Source organism: Leptodactylus fuscus, chromosome 3 (assembly GCF_031893055.1).
Source record: "Leptodactylus fuscus isolate aLepFus1 chromosome 3, aLepFus1.hap2, whole genome shotgun sequence".
Classification (NCBI taxonomy): Eukaryota; Metazoa; Chordata; class Amphibia; order Anura; family Leptodactylidae; genus Leptodactylus; species Leptodactylus fuscus.
Window position 1 is genome coordinate 67,316,816 of NC_134267.1, and position 22,872 is coordinate 67,339,687.

The 22,872-nt window shown below is 44.7% G+C and overlaps 1 protein-coding gene across 3 annotated transcripts in view; it reads right to left on the reverse strand.

Annotated features, from left to right (window-relative positions):
* TRIM67 (tripartite motif containing 67) overlaps nucleotides 1–22,872 on the reverse strand; it is a 72,202-nt gene that overhangs the window by 2,366 nt on the left and 46,964 nt on the right. For 2 of the 3 annotated variants that reach the window (XM_075267693.1, XM_075267694.1), the window contains exons 6-9: nucleotides 22,011–22,156; nucleotides 19,427–19,565; nucleotides 2,288–2,591; nucleotides 135–297 (exon numbers count right to left, since the gene is read on the reverse strand). In XM_075267693.1, the coding sequence (XP_075123794.1) occupies nucleotides 135–297; nucleotides 2,288–2,591; nucleotides 19,427–19,565; nucleotides 22,011–22,156 (752 nt within the window). Of the gene's footprint in view, nucleotides 1–134; nucleotides 298–2,287; nucleotides 2,592–19,426; nucleotides 19,566–22,010; nucleotides 22,169–22,872 lie in introns of all 3 variants that reach the window. The other variant, XM_075267692.1, reaches the window with a different exon arrangement.

Sequence of the window (22,872 nt, forward strand, 5' to 3'; positions counted from 1 at the left end):
AGCCACTGTTATTGTGTAGTCACATCAATATTATAAAGGGAATGTTATGGTTTCTCTTATAGATGTTCAACAGAGAGATGAAAATGTGGTTAAAATGAGAGCAGTGAAGTATAAGTTACTGAAGGTTTACTTACTTGTACATTTCGATTGAGACTTATTGCTGGCATAAACACACCATCAATGTTCTCGAATGCTACAGGTCCCTGCTGCTTTCCATTAATATGGAATATTAGTATGCGCTTGTTAAGGTCCAAGAGTATGCCAACTACAGTCCCTTTACTCACACCTCCTTCTGTTCTGTAAATGTAGTAATGAGAAAAGATAGAGGACATAAATAAAATAGAGGGGTTATCCAGGGTTTAAAAATCCTAAGGCTAGGCCATCAATATTGGGAGGGTGGAAGTCCAACTCTCGGCATGTTTAGTTATAGTAGTGTTAGGCCCCATTCACACATGCCAAGAAGGGGCGGATTTGGGCGCAGAATCCATGTTATAATCCGCCCCCTCACAATGGTGGTCTATGTAGACCACTAGCTTCGTTTTTTTCCGTGAGCTGCCCTCTCTTCAGGTGGATTCCACGGCTCATTGAGCCGCGGCATCCACCTCGCGGCAGCACCCTCCGCACTAGGCCCATTCATTTGGGCCTACTCCGGAACGGAGTGCTGCAACTGTCGGAAGCCGTGGCAGTCGGATTTTGGCCCTATACTGACGTGGCTTGACGCGTCAGAATCAGGACCAAAATCTGCCATCTATGCCCCGTGCGAATGGGGCCTTATAGGCGGCTCATTCATAATGGCTGATCAGGAACAGGGTTCCAAAATTTGGACATCCACCAATAAAATATTGATGGTCTAGCCTAAGAATAGGATATACATTTTAGTATCAAAAAGGTTTTATTGTAGAAAATAAATAAAATACACACAAATACAGGTATTGTGGAAAATATACTAAATTATATAATAAAAGCAGAAATGGAGAGGAAAAATAAAATAGGAGGGAAGGAAAGGAAGAAGGGGTACAAAGGGAAAAAGGAAATCACAAACCATATTATATGAGAGAGACAAAATACACACATATAATAACTGACAGTAGAGAGGGGTGGAAATTAGGCTAACATGGACAATAATATCATGGGGACAAAGTAAGCCCTGAGGGGCTGCATAGTTAAGCCAGGGATACCACACACTTTCAAATAGTTTACATATATCTGTTGGGGTAGCCTCTATTCTTTCATTATTTCTATTCATTCCTTTGGAAGCCCCTACTGACTTTGGCTCGAAAAATGCAGCAAAATCTACAATGAAAAAAGTACCATATATACTCGAGTATAAGCCAAATTTTTAAGCACAGTTTTTGTGCTGAAAAAGCCCCCCTTGGCTTATACTCGAGTCAAGGAAAAAAAAATTATTTTTTTTTGGTCTATGACCAGCTGCAATAGTAATGTATAGAATTTCCCATAAAATAGTGAAAGAAAAAAACAGAAGCTTTAAAAAAATAAAATAAATAAAAGTTCTAAATCCCTCCTTTCCCTAGAATACATATAAAAGTAGAAAATTACTGTGAAACACATATACATTAGGTATCCCTGTGCCTGAGAGTGCCCGGTCTACTGAATATAGGGTATCTGCAGTGCTCCTGTTCCATCAGGAAGGGGTTAATAGGAACACTGCAGATCCCCTATATTCAGCCAGACTGAATTCCAAGTGGGGGAAAAAAAACCTCAGTCCTCAAGCTCAGGAAAGGGGCAGACAGACAACCAAAACACCCCCTCCCCTTCCCCAGCACCTACTGCACCCAAAAACTCCGACCATTTTAATTTTTGAAATTTTCCAGTAGCTTCTGCATTTCCCCCCTAGGCTTATACTCGAGTCAATAGGTTTTCCCAGTTTTTTGTGGTAAAATTAGGGGCCTCGGCTTATATTCGGGTTGGCTTATACTCGAGTATATACGGTAGCTTTTCCACAACGTGGTGCCTCTGCCTCATCCTCTTTCTACACAACTGTAGAGACTGAGCAACAAGCAAAACCTGCATTTTGAGGTCTTAAAAGAATGGTTCTTTATCTAAAATAGCCGCCATGTAATCCTACATTTTACATACAGTGACTGCCCCAACAAAATCAGCTGTTTCCTGGGGTGTCAGGAGCAATGTTCCATCAAAGCTGGGCCACATGGAAAGGAAAAAGTTAAACCAAAATAATAGTGAGGTCAATGAGCCAAATGACACATATTCCTGTCTGCATGGCATGTTATTTTTTTGCCACGTTATATTACTTTTTATTTTCACTTACCTGTTGGTATGAGAGTTGCAGTGCATAAACCAGCTACGGTTATTGTCCACATACATGGCCCATGCCTTATCATCTTTTCCCAGCATCATGTCCTTGACAACATTAATTCTGGCAACACCAAAAGCTGGATCAGGATGGTTGTCATATCGGTCAACTTGTACCTCCCAATAATGAACTCCTTTCGAGAATGCGGCTGTGCCCAATACCACTCTGTCATCATAACTGCTGCAAGACGCCGTCATGTTGTCATTAGACAAAACAATATCCCGGTGAGCAGTGTTTGAGTCAAATGTGAAAAAGGCCACTGGAAAGAAACAGATAAATTGGGTGTAAAGCCTAGACATACCATAAGGCTTAAAATATACTTGCATATCTGCTTTTGATTTTTCACTTTCGGACTGACCTACAGGGTCAATACTCCAGTGTGCCCCTGACCCAGGACAGCTATGAGTCCTTATCTCCGCAGCTCCTTCTAGAGTGGCACTCACTGTACTATATACAGCATCTGATCCAGACTATGCATACAAATAATAAACTGGGTAGAATATTTAAAAAGCTACCCGTTTATGTTATATGGACGCATTGGGTGGCTCTAGGCAGAGCAGCAGGTCAGCTACCAACCTTTTTCTCGGTCCCCGTCTCCTTACTGTCACTGCTGGGTCTCCATCACCTCCCATTTTAAAGGCTTATTCCAAATATCCATTGCCCTTTGCATTTACCAAGTTAGAATACAGTAAACTGGACATAGTCTAAAAGTGAATGCCAATTTGAGTTTTCCAAGATTATGATATTGGTAAAACCAATTTCATATGGATGGTCTTTCTTAAGGATATTAAGTCCTGGAAATACACTTTCATGGAAACAGATACCAAATTGTGTGCCTATTCATTTCTAGATCTATCTTTATATATAGGGGGATTTAGAATGCTATATTAGGAAAACAAAGCATCTATCAATGTAAGTATATGTTAAAAAATACAGAGTGCAGAGGGCTTAACCTAAAGTGACATGATATAAAAAGGTAGACATTAAAGGGGTTTCCAAGAATTTCAGAAGTCAATGAGGAGACCTGTCCCCGACACTCATGTGTCTACTGCCACTGTCCTGTACCACATGTGACCACTGAGGCCAATGATCGGACACAGGTACTGTCACTAACATACATCACTTATTCTATTCCTGTTGCTGCCATCAGCCTCCTCCCTGACTTCTGAAATTCCCGGACAAGCCCTTTAAGTTTAAATTCATTGCAATATATTCTGATAAACAAGGTATAGAAAATTAGGTTAATTCTCAAATATAGATACTGATGTATTTTGTCAAAATTAAGACATATATTAAATAGAGATGAGCGAACACTAAAATGTTCGAGGTTCGAAATTCGATTCGAACAGCCGCTCAATGTTCGTGTGTTCGAACGGGTTTCGAACCCCATTATAGTCTATGGGGAACAGATACTCGTTAAGGGGGAAACCCAAATCCGTGTCTGGAGGGTCACCAAGTCCACTATGACACCCCAGGAAATGATGCCAACACCTCTGGAATGACACTGGGACAGCAGGGGAAGCATGTCTGGGGGCATCTAACACACCAAAGACCCTCTATTACCCCAACATCACAGCCTAACAACTACACACTTTCCACATTCAAAAAAACCTCTATCAAAGTGGGAAAATACCTGGAAACCTTCTTTACTCCCCAAATGGATGGACACAAACCCCAATTTAAGCTCAACAAACAGTAACAACCACCCCTTTAAATCACGTTCCCCATGACAACCACAAATGGAATAGGCAATGGGAATTCCAAAAGCCCTCACCCTTAACTGTCATTTTGAGTGTGTGTGTGTGTGTGTGTGTGTGTGTGTGTGTGTGTGTGTGATGTGGTAAGACCTTCCAAAATTCACTTTTCTAGCCCTTAACATGAGCCCTTCCAAACAAAGTTACATGACCTTAAGCTGAGCTACCAGCAGAGATTGAGGCCCTTGGCATGAGTAGAGCCTTGCACCAGCAGTGTTTTTGGCACTTAGGGTGAGTTGAGCCTTGTACCAGCGTGTGTCCCTTAACATCAGGCGGGCCCTAAGTTCTGCGCTTTGCACAAAAGTTCCACATTAACTAGGCTGAATGGTACAAAGATTAGTAGGCCCGAGAACCAGGAACAGGTCTTGCAATGGCTGTCGGATAACGCTTAAAGCACATTGTCCACCAGCCAGTCAGCCTCTACCTCCTCTTACCCAACAGTCTTGTCCTCCTTCCACCCAAAATTCCCAATCTTCTCAGAACAATAACCCCAACTGTCCCTGCTCCCCAGAGCTGTTCTCCCTTCCTTTGACTGTACCGCAACCTGCCCCTCCATTTCGCGATTCCACGGACCTAACAGACGAGTATCTGTGTCCAGATGCTCAAACACTAGAGTCTCCTCCATTCCATCTCCGGTCGATTTGGTGGCGGATGACCAGCAACCCACCCTCATCGACGACGATGAGACGCAGTTGCTGTCAGGGCAGCCAGTTGACATGCGCATTGTGCAGGAGGAGGAGGCGAGACAGGAGTTGGAAGAGGAGGTGGTGGACGACGAGGACACCGACCCCACCTGGACAAGGCAGATGTCAAGCTGGGAAAGTAGTGTGGATGTTGAGGCAGGTGCAGCACCAAAAAGGGTAGCTAGAGGCAGAGACATGTCCAGAGGCAGAGGTCAGCTGCTTTGCCGAAGCCAGGCCAGACCCGGAATGTCCGAAGATGTTCCCTTTTGTACCCAGCCCAGAAAAACTCCCCCATTGAGGGCACGTTTCTTGAAGGTGTAGAGTTTTTTCAAGGAATGCGCCGAGGACAGATATAGTGTCGTCTACACAATTTGCCTCTCGAAATCGAGTAGGGGCCCTGAGAAGAGCAACCTGTCCACCACTTCAATGCACCGTCATTTGGAATCCAAGCAATGGAATCAGTGGCAGGCAGCAACGGCAGGACAAACGTCGCCCGCCGTTCATGCCACTGCCTCTGCTCACAGTGCTGGCGATGCACTCCAGAGGACGAGCCAGGACATCACTTCATCTGCCTCCGCCACTTTGTTGACTTCTCCCTCATCCTCCCCTGTTTCTGTCTTATCTCCTTCTCCTGCACCATCAAAGGCACCATCAGGCGCTTCTTTACAACAACCCACCATCTCTCAGACATTGGAGCGCCGGCAGAAATACACCGCTAACCACCCACCCACGCAAGCCTAGAACGCCAACATCGCTAAACTGCTGGCCCAGGAGAGGTTGGCGTTCCGGCTTGTTGAAACTCCCGCCTTCCCGGACCTGATGGCAACTGTGGCACCTCACTATGCCGTCCCTAGCCGTCTCAACTTCTCCCGGTGTGGCGTCCCCGCCTTGCACCAGCACGTGTCACTCAACATCAGGTGGGCCCTTAGTTCCGCGCTTTGCTGCAAGGTCCACTTGACCACCGACACTTGGACAAGCGCCTGTGGTCAGGGATGCTGCAGTGCTTATCTTTAATGACAGGCAGGGTGAATGTGGTGGAGTCTGTTCCCCGGGTGCAAACTGGGGTGGCCTATCTCCTCTCCCAGGCCAAAATTCATGGCAGGAGTAGACTGAAACCCTACGACGCTGCAACCTCCACCACAGCTACTAGCGGCAAACGCTAAAACACTGGTGTGGGGAGACGTCAGCAGGCGGTGCTGAAGCTCATCAGCTTGGGGGACAGACAGCACAGTGCCTCCGAGGTCAGGGATGCCATCCTGGCTGAGATGGCTTTTTTTTTTCCCTGCTACACCTGGGGCCTGGCATTTTTACGCCTGTGATAATGGCTGGAACCTGGTAGCGGCTCTGGAGCTTGCCAGCCTCCAACACGTTCCATGTTTGGCCCACGTCTAACCTAGTGGTGCAAAGTTTTTTAAAAACATACCCAAATGTACCGAAGCTACTGTTGAAAATGCGGCGCTTGTGCGCCCACTTTTGCAAGTGCACAGGAGTCGCTGCTAGCCTAAAAACACTCTAGCAAGGCCTACATCTGTCCAAACACAGGCTGTTGTCCGTCATTCACACACGCTGAAACCCTACAATACCATATCTTGAGCAGGGTGTGTGAGCTGCACAGACCTTTGATGGAGTTCCATCTACAAAACCCAAGGGTTCCTCAAAGTCAGCAACCAAAGTTTCTGCACCATGAGTTTCCAGGGGTGGCAGAGTTATGGCTAGGGGAAGAGGCATGGATAGGGATGATGTCTAGGGGCAAAAGCAGTGTGGATGTGGAGGCAAGCTAAGCAGGAAAAACTGGGGGTACAAGCTAAGGCATGGACTGGGGTGATGTCTAGGGGCAAAAGCAGTGTGGATGTGGAGGCAAGCTAAGCAGGAAAAACTGGGGATACAAGCTAAGGCATGGACTGGGGTGATGTCTAGGGGCAAAAGCAGTGTGGATGTGGAGGCAAGCTAAGCAGGAAAAACTGGGGGTACAAGCTAAGGCATGGACTGGGGTGATGTCTAGGGGCAAAAGCAGTGTGGATGTGGAGGCAAGCTAAGCAGGAAAAACTGGGGGTACAAGCTAAGGCATGGACTGGGGTGATGTCTAGGGGCAAAAGCAGTGTGGATGTGGAGGCAAGCTAAGCAGGAAAAACTGGGGGTACAAGCTAAGGCATGGACTGGGGTGATGTCTAGGGGCAAAAGCAGTGTGGATGTGGAGGCAAGCAAAGCAGGGAAAATGGTGGCTAGAGGCAAAGGGATGTCCATAGGCAGCAAGGGCAAAGATGCAAAACTCTCCCGTTTCAAGAATTTTCCTGACTTGTTTCCCCACAAAACATTCCTGGGAGGAGGGCTGAAACACCACCCTCCTCCTCCTCCGCTGTTAGATTTACCCCAGCTACGAGCTGAAAACGCTGCAACACTGGTGTGGGGAGACGTCAGCAGGCTGGGCTGAAGCTCATCAGCTTGGGAGACGGACAGCACACTGCCTCTGAGGTCAGGGATGCCATCCTGGATGAGATGGCAATTTGTTTATCCCCGCTGCCCCTGGGGCCAGGTTTTTTAGCTTGTTGGAGGGCTCTGGAGCTTGCCAGCCTCCAACACGTTCCATGCCTGGCCCACATGTTCAATGTAGTGGTGCAATGATTTTTAAAAACATACCCCAAATTAGCTGAGCTAAGGGTGAAAGTGCGGCACTTGGACACCCACTTTCCCAAGTCTACAGTACCTGGAGCTAGCCGCAATACACTCCAGCAAGGCCTACATCTGCCTGAAGCACCTACTGTTGTGCGAGGTCACCACACGCTCTAACCCTAGATACCGTATGTTCAGCAGGGTGTGTGAGCAGCAGAGACCTTTGATGGAGTACCAGCTACAAAACCCAAGGGTTCCTCAGAGTCAGCTCCCTCACTTTCTGCACCATGAGTTTCCATGGGTGGCAGACTTATGGCTAGAGGCACAGGCATGGATAGGGGTGATGTGTAGGGGCAAAAGCAGTGTGGATGTGGAGGCAAGCTAAGCAGCAAAAACTGGGGGTACAAGCAGCCGGTGACATCATCACTGACAAGCACAGCTGTCTGTCAGCTGACAGGCTGACTTTCACCAAAATGAACAGACAATGGATAGACTCATCATATACATGTCAGTTACATGACAAATTTAGTGCAATTTGCAAGTCCAAGATGGTTTGGAGATCTGCGGAGAGGAATCTCACCACCTCTTGCGGGTGCCATCATTTGGAAGGCAAGCCCTGGGCTCAGTGGGTGAGAGCAAGCGCAGGATAATCGTCGTTTGGCCTGGCGGCCACTGCCTCTTCCACTGTTGACAGGGCTGGCGCTGCAGTCCAGACCAGGAGCCAGGACACCTCCACATCTGCCTCTGACACTTTGGGGAGTTCACCCTTATCCTCACCTTTTCCTGCCATTTCTCCTTTTGCCCGCGCCATCATGCGCCTCTTCCCAGCAACTCCCCATCTCCCAAGCCTTTCATTTCATGCTAAAGTACAGCGCAACCCACCCACATGCCCAAGGCTTCAACGGCCTCATCTCAAGAAATCTGGCCCAGGAGATGTTGGAATCCCGGCTGAGGGACACTCTGCCCTTTTTGGGCAGAGTGTCTACTGCGCCACCGCACTGTGCCGTCCACACCAGCACTTTCCCCCAAACATGAGGCGGTCCCTAAATTCAGCGCTTAGCCCTAAAGTTCCATGTGACCAGTTACGAATGGACAAGTGCATGCGGACAGGGACGCTACCTTTCAATTTGGGCACAGTGGTTGAATGTAGTTGAGGCGTGGACCGGGTCGCAAAATGTGGTGGCCTGACTTGTCTCCCCACACAACATTCCTGGGAGGAGGGCTGAAACACCACCCTCCTCCGCTGTTAAATTGACCCCAGCTACGAGCTGGAAACGCTGCAACACTGGTGTGGGGAGACGTCAGCGGGCCGTGCTGAAGCTCATCAGCTTGGGGGCCAGACAGCACACTGCCTACAAAGTGAGTCATGCCATCCTCGATGAGACGGCAATGTGGTTTTTGCCACTGCACCTGGGCCCAGGCATGTTGTCATGTGTGATAATGGCCGTAACCTGGGATTGGCTCTGTAGCTTGGCAGCCTGCAACATATTCCATGCCTGGGCCACGTTTTTAACTCATTGCTGCTAATCTTTTGAAAAAGGTACCCCAATGTTCCTGAGCTACTGGTGAAAGTGTGGCGCTTGTGCGGATAGTTTTTAAAGTGTATAGTTGCCGCTGCTAGCCTCTATGCACTCCTACAACGCCTGTACCTGCTGGAACAACGGCTGTTGTGCGACGTCTCCACACTGCTGGCACTAAACATATCATGTGTTGAGCAGAGTGTGTGAGCAGCACAGACCTTTGATGTAGTTCCAACTCCAAAACCCTCGGGTTCGTCAAAGTCAACTCCCTCAGTTGCTCAACCATGAGTGGCCATGGGTGGCAGACTTATGTGAAATCCCATCCCATCCATTGCACTGGACACGAAACATTAGCATGCGCTCAGCACAACTTCGGATATGGCAGATGCGTTAAGCAGGGTGCAGGGTACAACACAGACCAGGCCCGAGCACCAGGAACAGGTGTTAGAAATACTGCAGCATCTGCCATTTCCTTCCAATTTTGGGGTTTTGGACCCGCCACCGACTTGTCTGGACCTAAGTGGGGATCATGAGACACAGTTGCCATCAAGGCAAGCTGTGGTCATGTGCGGTTTGCAGTAAGGGGGCAGTGCGCAATTGGAAGAGGAGTTGGTGGATGACGAGGCCACCGACCCCACATGGACAGGGGTGATGTCTAGGGGCTAAAGCAGTGTAGATGTAGAGGGAAGCTAAATCAACAAAAAACCTGGGTAGAAGCAAAGGCATAAACTGGGGTGATGTTTAGGGGTGAAAGCAGAGTAGATGTGGAGGGAAGCTAAGCAGCAAAAACAGTGGGTAGAAGCAAAGGCATGCAAAACTCTACCCTGTTGGAAGACTTATTCCTAGGTCTGGAACACGTTAATGGCCCCCCTGGACAAATTACTGCCACTCAGGGGCCTAGTGTCACCAAGAGGGACAAGTATAGGCGCATGTTGTGGGAATACCTGGCCGACACCAGCTCTGTCCTCTCCGATCCCTCTGTGCTCTACAGCCTAAACTTATTTTCTCATCTTTTTTTCTGAACTGCACATCTCTTGCCTGCTTCCTTTGGGATCTTAGAAATGGTGGTCCACTTCCACAGATGGTAACTTCAATAGACAGTGTAACGGGAGTAGCTGAGGGATCGCTGTCTTAACCACTTTTTGGCACAAAATTAACTTCCAAAGCCAAATATGGTGCAAGTATATGATGCAAGGACACCTACACACCTATCTCTGACACATTGGGGAGTTCACCCTCATGCGCCCTTTTGGCCTGCACCATCATGCGCCTCTTCCCAGCCACTCCACATTTCCCAAGCTTTTCATTGCAGGCAGAAGTACAATACAACCCACCCCCATGCCCAAGCCTGTAACAGCCTCATCGATAAACTGCTGGCCCTGGAGATGTTGGTGTTTGTTTATGCTTCTGGAGACCCAGGCCTTCCGTCAGCAGATGGCAGCTGGGGCACCTCCCTATGCTGGGCCTAGCCGTTACTACTTCTCTTGGTGTGCTGTCTCTGCCTTGCACCTGCATGTGTCCCATAACATCAGTCGGGCCCAGAGCTCTGCGCTTTGCTGCAAGGTCCACTTGACCACCGACACATGGACAAGCGCCTGTGGTCAGGGATTCTGCAGTGCTTATCTTTAATGACAGGCAGGGTGAATGTGGTGGAGTCTGTTCCCCGGGTGCAAACTGGGGTGGCCTATCTCCTCTCCCAGGCCAAAATTCATGGCAGGAGTAGACTGAAACCCTACGAAGCTGCAACCTCCACCCCAGCTACTAGCGGAAAACACTGTAACACTGGCATGGGGAGATGTCAGTAGGCCGTGCTGAAACTGATCAGCTTGGGGGACAGACAGCACAGTGCCTCCGAGGTCAGGGATGCCATCCTGGCTGAGATGGCATTTTTTTTTCCCTGCTACACCTGGGGCCTGGCATTTTTGCGCCTGTGATAATGGCTGGAACCTGGTAGCAGATCTGGAGCTTGCCAGACTCAAACACGGTCCACGCATGGCCCACGTTTTCCAACTTGTTGGTGCCATGTTTCTTTGAAACCTACACCATTGTGCCTGATATACAGGTCAAAGTGGGGCCATTTTCGTAAGTGAGAACTAGCCTCTGCTAGGCAGAAAACATTCAGAGCACACTCCTCTCATCTTCGCACCGTTGGCTGGCGGAGGAAGACGAGGGGGTTGGAGTGGCATCTGATGTCCCTATCCCACACGAGGCTAGAGGGTGCACTTCAGTGCATCCCATTGCTTCACCACAAATGGTGTGAAGGGGAGTGGAAAATGGAGGAAATGGAGAGTGACCCTTACAGTTGGGGCCAGCAAAGGCATGCCAAGTAACACACTGGCACACATGGCTGACTTCATCTTGGGTTGCTTTTCAACACATATTTCACATCATGAAGAACAAATAATACTGGATTTTTTCAAGCCTCGAACCCCGGTCTAGGTCTAATGTCTGTTCCTTTCTTATATTAGGGGAGAGGGAAAAAAAATTACTTCAGTGATACGTTTAGCGTACATAGACTGACTATTAATGTGTATCCCACTTAGTGTTGTTAGGGTTACACACAGTCACAACCTGGCTAAAGCTTCTATAGCTGTTAATAAAGTCAACATAACTTTACGGTATCCAAAAAGACAGCTGGTACCGACAGAGAGCAAGACAAATGTCACCCAAAGCTGTGAGCTCTGAACACCCACAGTGACTTTGGCGTCATCATCATTATAAGGGAGCGGGTGGTAATAAATAACTTGGCAGTGCCTAAAACCCAAAAAGCTTATACAACTATATTTACATTAAGATACACAAATGAAACTTTTCAGTAGCATGTCATGAGACAAGCTGATAAGCTCTTCCTTTGTGCAGTGCTATTTGAAAGTTAAACGCTGCCTTTATTTTAATTCTGGAGAAGGTGCAGACATTAGATTTAGAACATGTTGTCTTCATTGTCCAAATCCTCTATATAGGTAACGTGTTTTTCGGGCCGAGCTGTCTGGGAACGAGCTGGTGCAGCACTGACAACCTGGGTGAATATGGCAAGAGCCTGAGATGTAGGGTGAATGAATCCCCAAATTATTTGTGGAATTCCCAGTGAGACAATGGCACTGTATACCAGTATTAAAAATTGTGGGTGCACATAACCCCCATATATTCTTTGAATTCCCAGTCAGACAATGGCACTGTATAGCAGTATTAAAAATTGTGGGTGCACGTAACCCCCATATATTCTTTGAATTCCCAGTCAGACAATGGCACTGTATAGCAGTATTAAAAATTGTGGGTGCACGTAACCCCCATATATTCTTTGAATTCCCAGTCAGACAATGGCACTGTATACCAGTAGTAAAAATTGTGGGTGCACATAACCCCAATATATTCTTTGAATTCCCAGTCAGACAATGGCACTGTATACCAGTATTAAAAATTGTGGGTGCACATAACCCCCATATATTCTTTGAATTCCCAGTGAGACAATGGAACTGTATAGCAGTAGCAAAAATTGTGGGTGCACGTAACCCCCATATATTCTTTGAATTCCCAGTCAGACAATGGCACTATATACCAGTAGTAAAAATTGTGGGTGCACATAACCCCAATATATTCTTTGAATTCCCAGTCAGACAATGGCACTGTATACCAGTATTAAAAATTGTGGGTGCACATAACCCCCATATATTCTTTGAATTCCCAGTCAGACAATGGCACTGTATACCAGTATTAAAAATTGTGGGTGCACATAACCCCCATATATTCTTTGAATTCCCAGTCAGACAATGGCACTATATACCAGTAGTAAAAATTGTGGGTGCACATAACCCCAATATATTCTTTGAATTCCCAGTCAGACAATGGCACTGTATACCAGTATTAAAAATTGTGGGTGCACATAACCCCCATATATTCTTTGAATTCCCAGTCAGACAATGGCACTATATACCAGTAGTAAAAATTGTGGGTGCACATAACCCCAATATATTCTTTGAATTCCCAGTCAGACAATGGCACTGTATACCAGTATTAAAAATTGTGGGTGCACATAACCCCCATATATTCTTTGAATTCCCAGTCAGACAATGGCACTATATACCAGTAGTAAAAATTGTGGGTGCACATAACCCCAATATATTCTTTGAATTCCCAGTCAGACAATGGCACTGTATATCAGTATTAAAAATTGTGGGTGCACATAACCCCCATATATTCTTTGAATTCCCAGTCAGACAATGGCACTGTATACCAGTATTAAAAATTGTGGGTGCACATAACCCCCATATATTCTTTGAATTCCCAGTGAGACAAAGGAACTGTATAGCAGTATTAAAAATTGTGGGTGCACGTAACCCCCATATATTCTTTGAATTCCCAGTCAGACAATGGCACTGTATACCAGTATTAAAAATTGTGGGTGCACATAACCCCCATATATTCTTTGAATTCCCAGTGAGACAATGGAACTGTATAGCAGTAGCAAAAATTGTGGGTGCACGTAACCCCCATATATTCTTTGAATTCCCAGTCAGACAATGGCACTATATACCAGTATTAAAAATTGTGGGTGCACATAACCCCCATATATTCTTTGAATTCCCAGTCAGACAATGGCACTGTATACCAGTATTAAAAATTGTGGGTGCACATAACCCCCATATATTCTTTGAATTCCCAGTGAGACAATGGAACTGTATAGCAGTATTAAAAATTGTGGGTGCACGTAACCCCCATATATTCTTTGAATTCCCAGTCAGACAATGGCACTGTATACCAGAATTAAAAATTGTGGGTGCACATAACCCCCATATATTCTTTGAATTCCCAGTCAGACAATGGCACTATATACCAGTAGTAAAAATTGTGGGTGCACATAACCCCAATATATTCTTTGAATTCCCAGTCAGACAATGGAACTGTATAGCAGTATTAAAAATTGTGGGTGCACGTAACCCCCATATATTCTTTGAATTCCCAGTCAGACAATGGCACTGTATACCAGTAGTAAAAATTGTGGGTGCACATAACCCCCATATATTCTTTGAATTCCCAGTGAGACAAAGGAACTGTATAGCAGTATTAAAAATTGTGGGTGCACGTAACCCCCATATATTCTTTGAATTCCCAGTCAGACAATGGCACTGTATAGCAGTATTAAAAATTGTGGGTGCACGTAACCCCCATATATTCTTTGAATTCCCAGTCAGACAATGGCACTGTATACCAGTATAAAAATTGTGGGTGCACATAACCCCAATATATTCTTTGAATTCCCAGTCAGACAATGGCACTGTATACCAGTATTAAAAATTGTGGGTGCACATAACCCCCATATATTCTTTGAATTCCCAGTCAGACAATGGCACTGTATACCAGTAGTAAAAATTGTGGGTGCACATAACCCCCATATATTCTTTGAATTCCCAGTCAGACAATGGCACTGTATACCAGTATTGAAAATTGTGGGTGCACGTAACCCCAATATATTCTTTGAATTCCCAGTGAGACAATGGCACTGTATAGCAGTAGCAAAAATTGTGGGTGCACGTCACCCCAATATATTCTTTGAATTCCCAGTCAGACAATGGCACTGTATACCAGTAGTAAAAATTGTGGGTGCACATAACCCCCATATATTCTTTGAATTCCCAGTCAGACAATGGCACTGTATACCAGTATTAAAAATTGTGGGTGCACATAACCCCCATATATTCTTTGAATTCCCAGTCAGACAATGGCACTGTATACCAGTATTAAAAATTGTGGGTGCACATAACCCCCATATATTCTTTGAATTCCCAGTCAGACAATGGCACTATATACCAGTAGTAAAAATTGTGGGTGCACATAACCCCAATATATTCTTTGAATTCCCAGTCAGACAATGGCACTGTATACCAGTATTAAAAATTGTGGGTGCACATAACCCCCATATATTCTTTGAATTCCCAGTCAGACAATGGCACTATATACCAGTAGTAAAAATTGTGGGTGCACATAACCCCAATATATTCTTTGAATTCCCAGTCAGACAATGGCACTGTATACCAGTATTAAAAATTGTGGGTGCACATAACCCCCATATATTCTTTGAATTCCCAGTCAGACAATGGCACTGTATACCAGTATTAAAAATTGTGGGTGCACATAACCCCCATATATTCTTTGAATTCCCAGTGAGACAATGGAACTGTATAGCAGTATTAAAAATTGTGGGTGCACGTAACCCCCATATATTCTTTGAATTCCCAGTCAGACAATGGCACTATATACCAGTATTAAAAATTGTGGGTGCACATAACCCCCATATATTCTTTGAATTCCCAGTGAGACAATGGAACTGTATAGCAGTATTAAAAATTGTGGGTGCACGTAACCCCCATATATTCTTTGAATTCCCAGTCAGACAATGGCACTGTATACCAGTATTAAAAATTGTGGGTGCACATAACCCCCATATATTCTTTGAATTCCCAGTGAGACAATGGAACTGTATAGCAGTATTAAAAATTGTGGGTGCACGTAACCCCCATATATTCTTTGAATTCCCAGTCAGACAATGGCACTGTATACCAGTAGTAAAAATTGTGGGTGCACGTAACCCCCATATATTCTTTGAATTCCCAGTCAGACAATGGCACTATATACCAGTATTAAAAATTGTGGGTGCACATAACCCCCATATATTCTTTGAATTCCCAGTCAGACAATGGCACTGTATACCAGTAGTAAAAATTGTGGGTGCACATAACCCCCATATATTCTTTGAATTCCCAGTGAGACAATGGCACTGTATACCAGTAGTAAAAATTGTGGGTGCACGTAACCCCCATATATTCTTTGAATTCCCAGTCAGACAATGGCACTATATACCAGTATTAAAAATTGTGGGTGCACATAACCCCCATATATTCTTTGAATTCCCAGTCAGACAATGGCACTGTATACCAGTAGTAAAAATTGTGGGTGCACATAACCCCCATATATTCTTTGAATTCCCAGTCAGACAATGGCACTGTATACCAGTATTAAAAATTGTGGGTGCACATAACCCCCATATATTCTTTGAATTCCCAGTGAGACAAAGGAACTGTATAGCAGTATTAAAAATTGTGGGTGCACGTAACCCCCATATATTCTTTGAATTCCCAGTCAGACAATGGCACTGTATAGCAGTATTAAAAATTGTGGGTGCACGTAACCCCCATATATTCTTTGAATTCCCAGTCAGACAATGGCACTGTATACCAGTATTAAAAATTGTGGGTGCACATAACCCCCATATATTCTTTGAATTCCCAGTGAGACAATGGCACTGTATAGCAGTAGCAAAAATTGTGGGTGCACGTCACCCCAATATATTCTTTGAATTCCCAGTCAGACAATGGCACTATATACCAGTAGCAAAAATTGTGGGTGTATATAGCCCCAATTCTATTGCTAGGGGACTTGCAGGGTATTTCTGAGGTGAAGGTGGGGGGGCACACCGTTGGAACGGGGATTTGGGGTGTATATATGGGGTATACGGGAATACACTGTCAGTGTGTTCCATTCAGGATCCTGGGAAAGCTGGGTTGCGGCGATTGAGCCCGTCAGTGCCACGTTACACTGACAAGCTTCTCCCTGGAATTGAAGTTATATGTAAGCCCAATATATTCTTTGAATTCCCAGTGAGACAATGGCACTATATGGCAGTAGCAAAAATTGTGGGTGTATATAGCCCCAATCCTATTGCTAGGGGACTTGCAGGGTATTTCTGGGGTGAAGGTGGGGGGGCACACCGTTGGAACGGGTATCGGGGGTATATATCGGGTATACGGGAATACACTGACAGTGTATTCCATTCAGGATCCTGGGAAAGCTGGGTTGCGGCGATTGAGCCCGTCAGTGCCACGTTACACTGACAAGCTTCTCCCTGGAATTTAGCTCTTATAAGAGCTGTTGGTTGTCTTCTCCTTCCTATCCTAGCCTGTCCCTGCCTACCCAGAATCTAACCCCTAGCTAACTGGACGGAAACCTCCGTCCTCGGTGAATTGCAAGCTCAGAATGACGCGAAGCTGGGCGGCGCTGTTCTTTTAAATTAGAGGTCACATGTTTTCGGCAGCCAATGGGTTTTGCCTACTTTTTTCAACGTCACCGGTGTCGTAGTTCCTGTCCCACCTACCCTGCGCTGTTATTGGAGCAAAAAAGGCGCCAGGGAAGGTGGGAGGGGAATCGAGTAATGGCGCACTTTACCACGCGGTGTTCGATTCGATTCGAACATGCCGAACAGCCTAATATCCGATCGAACATGAGTTCGATAGAACACTGTTCGCTCATCTCTAGGTATTAAAATAATAATTCTATTTAGTACAGATAAATAAACACATTAAGAAAGAAAACCTGCCACCTCCCCCACTGATGTAACTATAGAGGTCATACTGGTCACTATGGCAAGAGGGGCAATAAGACAGGGGAGGCCACAGCTCAACCTCACCGCACTAAGACGGATTATACTTGGTTGATCTCTTTTCTGATTTCCTTTGATAGCTGGCAGTCAATGTATCGCCAGTTTATAACCCCACCCTCTGGGGCACTGGCGTGAGACAGAGGAAGAAAATTTATGATACAAAACCATTCTCTGCCAACAGGGGCAGTTGGTAAACATAAAGACAAGGAGGGATGTTGTAGAGGGAGTCTGCAGCACAAAAGGGGGCACAGGTAGTGTGTATGGGGCACTTATATGGGATAGGAATTAGGGCTGGATTAAGACTACCATGGGCCTGTTCTATATGAAGATTATGGGCCCCCACTAGGCTACAGTTTTCGGGGTCAGTTAAGTACACTGATTATCAACTAAATGAAAAGGAATAAAATATGTCTGGACTCTAGATTTAAAGGACACGTTGATCCAGGGTTTTTATACTGACTGTCAGATTGGCCGGGAAGGAATATTTTCCCCTGAAATGGGGCAATTGGCATGAGCCTCATGGGGTTTTTTGCCTTCCCCTGGATCAACACTATAGCGATTGTAGGGTTATAGGTTGGACTTGATGGACTGATGTCTTCATCCAACCTCATCTACTATGTAACTATACACTCACAGGCCACTTTATTAGGTACACCATGCTAGTAATGGGTTGGATCCCCTTTTGCCTTCAGAACTGCCTCAATTCTTCGTGGCATAGATACAACAAGGTGCTGGAAGCATTCCTCAGAGATTTTGGTCCATATTGACATGATGGCATCACACAGTTGCCGCAGATTTGTCGGCTGCACATCCATGATGCGAATCTCCCGTTCCACCACATCCCAAAGATGCTCTATTGGATTGAGATCTGGTGACTGTGGAGGCCATTGGAGTACAGTGAACTCATTGTCATGTTCAAGAAACCAGTCTGAGATGATTCCAGCTTTATGACATGGCATTGCATTATCCTGCTGAAAGTAGCCATCAGATGTTGGGTACATTGTGGTCATAAAGGGATGGACATGGTCAGCAACAATACTCAGGTAGGCTTTGGCGTTGCAACGATGCTCAATTGGTACCAAGGGGCCCAAAGAGTGGCAAGAAAATATTCCCCACACCATGACACCACCACCACCAGCCTGAACCGTTGATACAAGGCAGGATGGATCCATGCTTTCATGTTGTTGACGCCAAATTCTGACCCTACCATCCGAATGTCGCAGCAGAAATCGAGACTCATCAGACCAGGCAACGTTTTTCCAATCTTCAATTGTCCAATTTCGATGAGCTTGTGCAAATTGTAGCCTCAGTTTCCTGTTCTTAGCTGAAAGGAGTGGCACCCGGTGTGGTCTTCTGCTGCTGTAGCCCATCTGCCTCAAAGTTCGACGTACTGTGCGTTCAGAGATGCTCTTCTGGCTACCTTGGTTGTAACGGGTGGCTATTTGAGTCACTGTTGCCTTTCTATTAGCTCGAACCAGTCTGGCCATTCTCCTCTGACCTCTGGCATCAACAACGCATTTCCGCCCACAGAACTGCCGCTCACTGGATGTTTTTTCTTTTTCGGACCATTCTCTGTAAACCCTAGAGATGGTTGTGCGTGAAAATCCCAGTAGATCAGCAGTTTCTGAAATACTCAGACCAGCCCTTCTGGCACCAACAACCATGCCACGTTCAAAGGCACTCAAATCACCTTTCTTCCCCATACTGATGCTCGGTTTGAACTGCAGGAGATTGTCTTGACCATGTCTACATGCCTAAATGCACTGAGTTGCCGCCATGTGATTGGCTGATTAGAAATTAAGTGTTAACGAGCAGTTGGACAGGTGTACCTAATAAAGTGGCCGGTGAGTGTATAACTATGCCCAATAGCTGCAGCCCGCGTCAGACTGTGTATAGACACACCCCCTTCACAAAAGTAATGTCCATTTGTCAATTTCTTTATAAATATTGAGGAGGAACAACTAAGGACTACAGAACAATGCAGAATTATGAACATACTAAACAATCCAGACATGTCAGAAGACCTCATGTCTCCTCGCAAACTACTTGGGCTGAGGAGTAAAAATACATATTTGACAGTCAAAATTGGTACACACCATCAGATGTCTGAAGAACTACAGTTTTGCTGTAAGGTCCAAGGCCCGTTGAGTTAAATGCTTTGACTCTTGCATTGTATGTGCTGTTGAAGTGAAGACCATCAATTGTACATAAAGTCTCCTTTCCCACGTAGACTTCCTTAAAATGACAAGCAAACATATTGTTATGACATATACATTCAGCAGTGTAGCTAGAGGAGGTGCAGAGCTACCAGGCCCTGGAGCCACAGGGGCCCCAGAGGGTTCTCTACAACATGAGAAGACACCAGTATTATAGATAGAACATAGCAAGCGAGGGCTGTTTTGCGATATGGGCCCAGGAGCTTTAAGTTGTTGCACATTGGTTATGTATGTGTAACTACATTAGAATTACATAAGACGATGAAAGTGTGATATATGAATGACTAATTATATAGAAGCATTTACTTTAGTGCAATGGGTGATTATATAATGGAAGTAGATCAGATTACTTTATGTTTATACACTTCTAAGTAAAATAGTAAAATCTAATATTGTATGGTTTCTATAATCTGCTATTATTCATACCACTTGGACTTTTTCACATTTTGTCACCTTACAACCACAAACTTAAATGTATTTTATTGAGATTTTAAGTGATGGACCAATACAAAGTAGCAGATAATTGTGAAGTGGAATGAAAATGATACATGGTTTTCTAAATTTTAATCAAATAAAAATCTGAAAAGTGTGATGTGCAAAAGTATTCAGCCCCCTATATCAATACTTTGTAGAGCCACATTTCTCTGCAATTACAGCTGCAAGTCTTTTGGGGTCTGTCTCTACCAGCTTTGCACATCTACAGACTGAGATTTTTGCCCATTCTTCTATGCAAAATAGCTCAAGCTCAGCCAGATTGGATGGAGAGCGTCTGTGAACAGGAATTTTCATGTCTTGCCACTGATGTTCAAAGGGATTTAGGTCTGGACTTTGACTGGGCCATTCTATCACATGGATACTCTCAGATCTAAACCCTTCCACTGTAGCTCTGTCTGTACGTTTAGGGTCATTGCCTTGCTGGAAAGTGAATCTTCTTCCTGATCATTTTGGCATTTCTTTTGTAAAATCCATCCACCCATATAAAAGATATGGCCCCTAAAGGTTATATGTAAATTAGCTCTTATTCTCCAGAGAAGATAAAGGACACCCCCTACTTAGAGAATAAGCAAAAGTTCACACTACTGTTATTACTGTCTATTGTTCTCATCCATTATAAGATAAGAGCAATCGACTTCAAAGGCAACAGAGTAACTAATGCAGACAGATCACCATCCGCTTGCATTCACTGTAATGTAAAAAACATCATGGAGATTTTGCAGAACATTTTCTTATGTTTCAAAAGTAAACAAATGTAGGAAAGCTTCCATCATGTTTTTACCCAATTGTGAATGGGAATAGATCCAGATAGATAGGGCTCTGTCTGCATCCATCATTCCATCGCCATTTAAGTCAGTAGTTGTCATTCAATGACGGATGAGAGCAACGGACATTTACAACAGTAGTGTGAACATCCCCTAAGATCTAATTCACATATAACTTTCCAGGAGCAATATCTCTTGAACATCTCTTGGCATATAAGACAACCAAGTAAGAAAGTCATTACAAGTTCATTAGTAATAGTCGGGGTCCACATATGGCGCATTCATTTGACAAGGCTCGTATTGAGGATACAGTGAGCCACTGTAGTAAAAATAGATGATAACAGTCAGTATCCATGGCACTCACCGCACTGAAGGGACTGACCTAATTAGTTGAACTACATTCCATATTACTAATCCTATCATTATTTAAAGGCTTTGTGATAGGAAAAGCTTAGCTGAAAACAATTCCAAAAACAGCCCTTTCAGAATGTAGAGTTGAAAAACAAATCCCTGTCACTTGTCGTGATCTGGATTAGCGATTGTTACTTGGCTGCTGCTTCAAAGGGAAACCTTCTTTGTGACTTACAAACACTTATTCTCAGGGAAAACGTTATTATAATCCTAAATGGATTTTAAATGCTCTTGGAATAAACTGATATAGATATTATTAGAGTAACTACTTCAGGAAGCAAATTTACTTCCTTAAAGGGAAACTCCAGAAATGGAGTTTTCTAGTGTGATAGAAATTAGTAAAGCCCAACTGCACCAGCCCATAAATATTTGGGTCATTGGGATGAATGTGGATGTATCAAGCCATTACTGATGTGTTTGCTGAAGTTACTGGTTAGGTGTCTCTCTTAGGCTAAGACCCCATGTAGTGGGCTGTAGCAAAAAAATGCTGGTGCCAACGCATCGTGGTTTTCCCACAACACTTTATACAGAAAGTCCATAGAGGTTTACTCTGTGGACTGCTTCACTTATACATATAGGGAAACCACCGGGGTTTCCATAGGTACAATTGACATGCTGTGATTTTGCAGAGTGTTCACAATGCATATTTTTTGCAAGGTGTGGGCTGTAACTGTAAAACACTGTAAAACAATTAAATAAAAAGGGGATCTTTATCTGTATATTATAAAATGATATAATCAAAATATACACATTATATGTACAGTAGACACTAAATATCTAATTTCTTTCCTTACCCTAAATGGACCGCCATCTCCATCGTCTAGTTCCAGTATATATCCCTCCACAGGATTGTGAGCAAATGGTGGCATTCTCCAAGCCAGAGTAACGCTATTATTTCGCGTGCAGCACTTCTCCAGCTGCAGTAGTGGCACGGGTGGCACTGTAACAGGAACTGGGTATAGATTAGTGTAACTCTGCCCTTTCTCCTGCAGCAGGTGTATGTGGATATATTAGCATGGTTAGCATGAAGAAGACAATGACACAGATGGATTTGTTTGCTGTTATGGAACAGCTCTGTGTATATTTTGATCATCATATATTTTCAGTGAATAAAAGTTTCATCTTACACACATGCACAGAAACTGCTCAGAAAACCTGATACTTCTATCACATCATCGGTATTACCTGAGACCGGGAAACAGTATTCTTTCTACACAAGCAGCCCCGAGGCACACAAGTTACAATACTGAGGAAGACGATTATCTGAACAATAATACACTAGGACTGCCATATAGCACTGAAGTCCTGAGCATTAACCTGGTCAGGGGCAACATCTTTCCACAGTATAGGGGATAAGATACAGATTAGTGGGGTTCTGATCACTAGGGATGGAGGTGTTTTGCACCTCTTTCCAAACAGATGAGTACTTGGACAAGAGCACCTGCATTCATTTCAAAGAGACCACCAAAAATAGCCAAGTATTTAGGTTATCTCTGGTGGTCCCATTGGAATAGAAGGAGGGCATGCTTTTCTTCCCACCGCTTCATTCAGAATGGGGCTAAAAACACTATATTATCATGATCAGCGGAGTCCCCATTGGTCAGTAACCAATCATCTGTAACCCATCCCTATCCTATTTATACTTTTCCTTAGTTT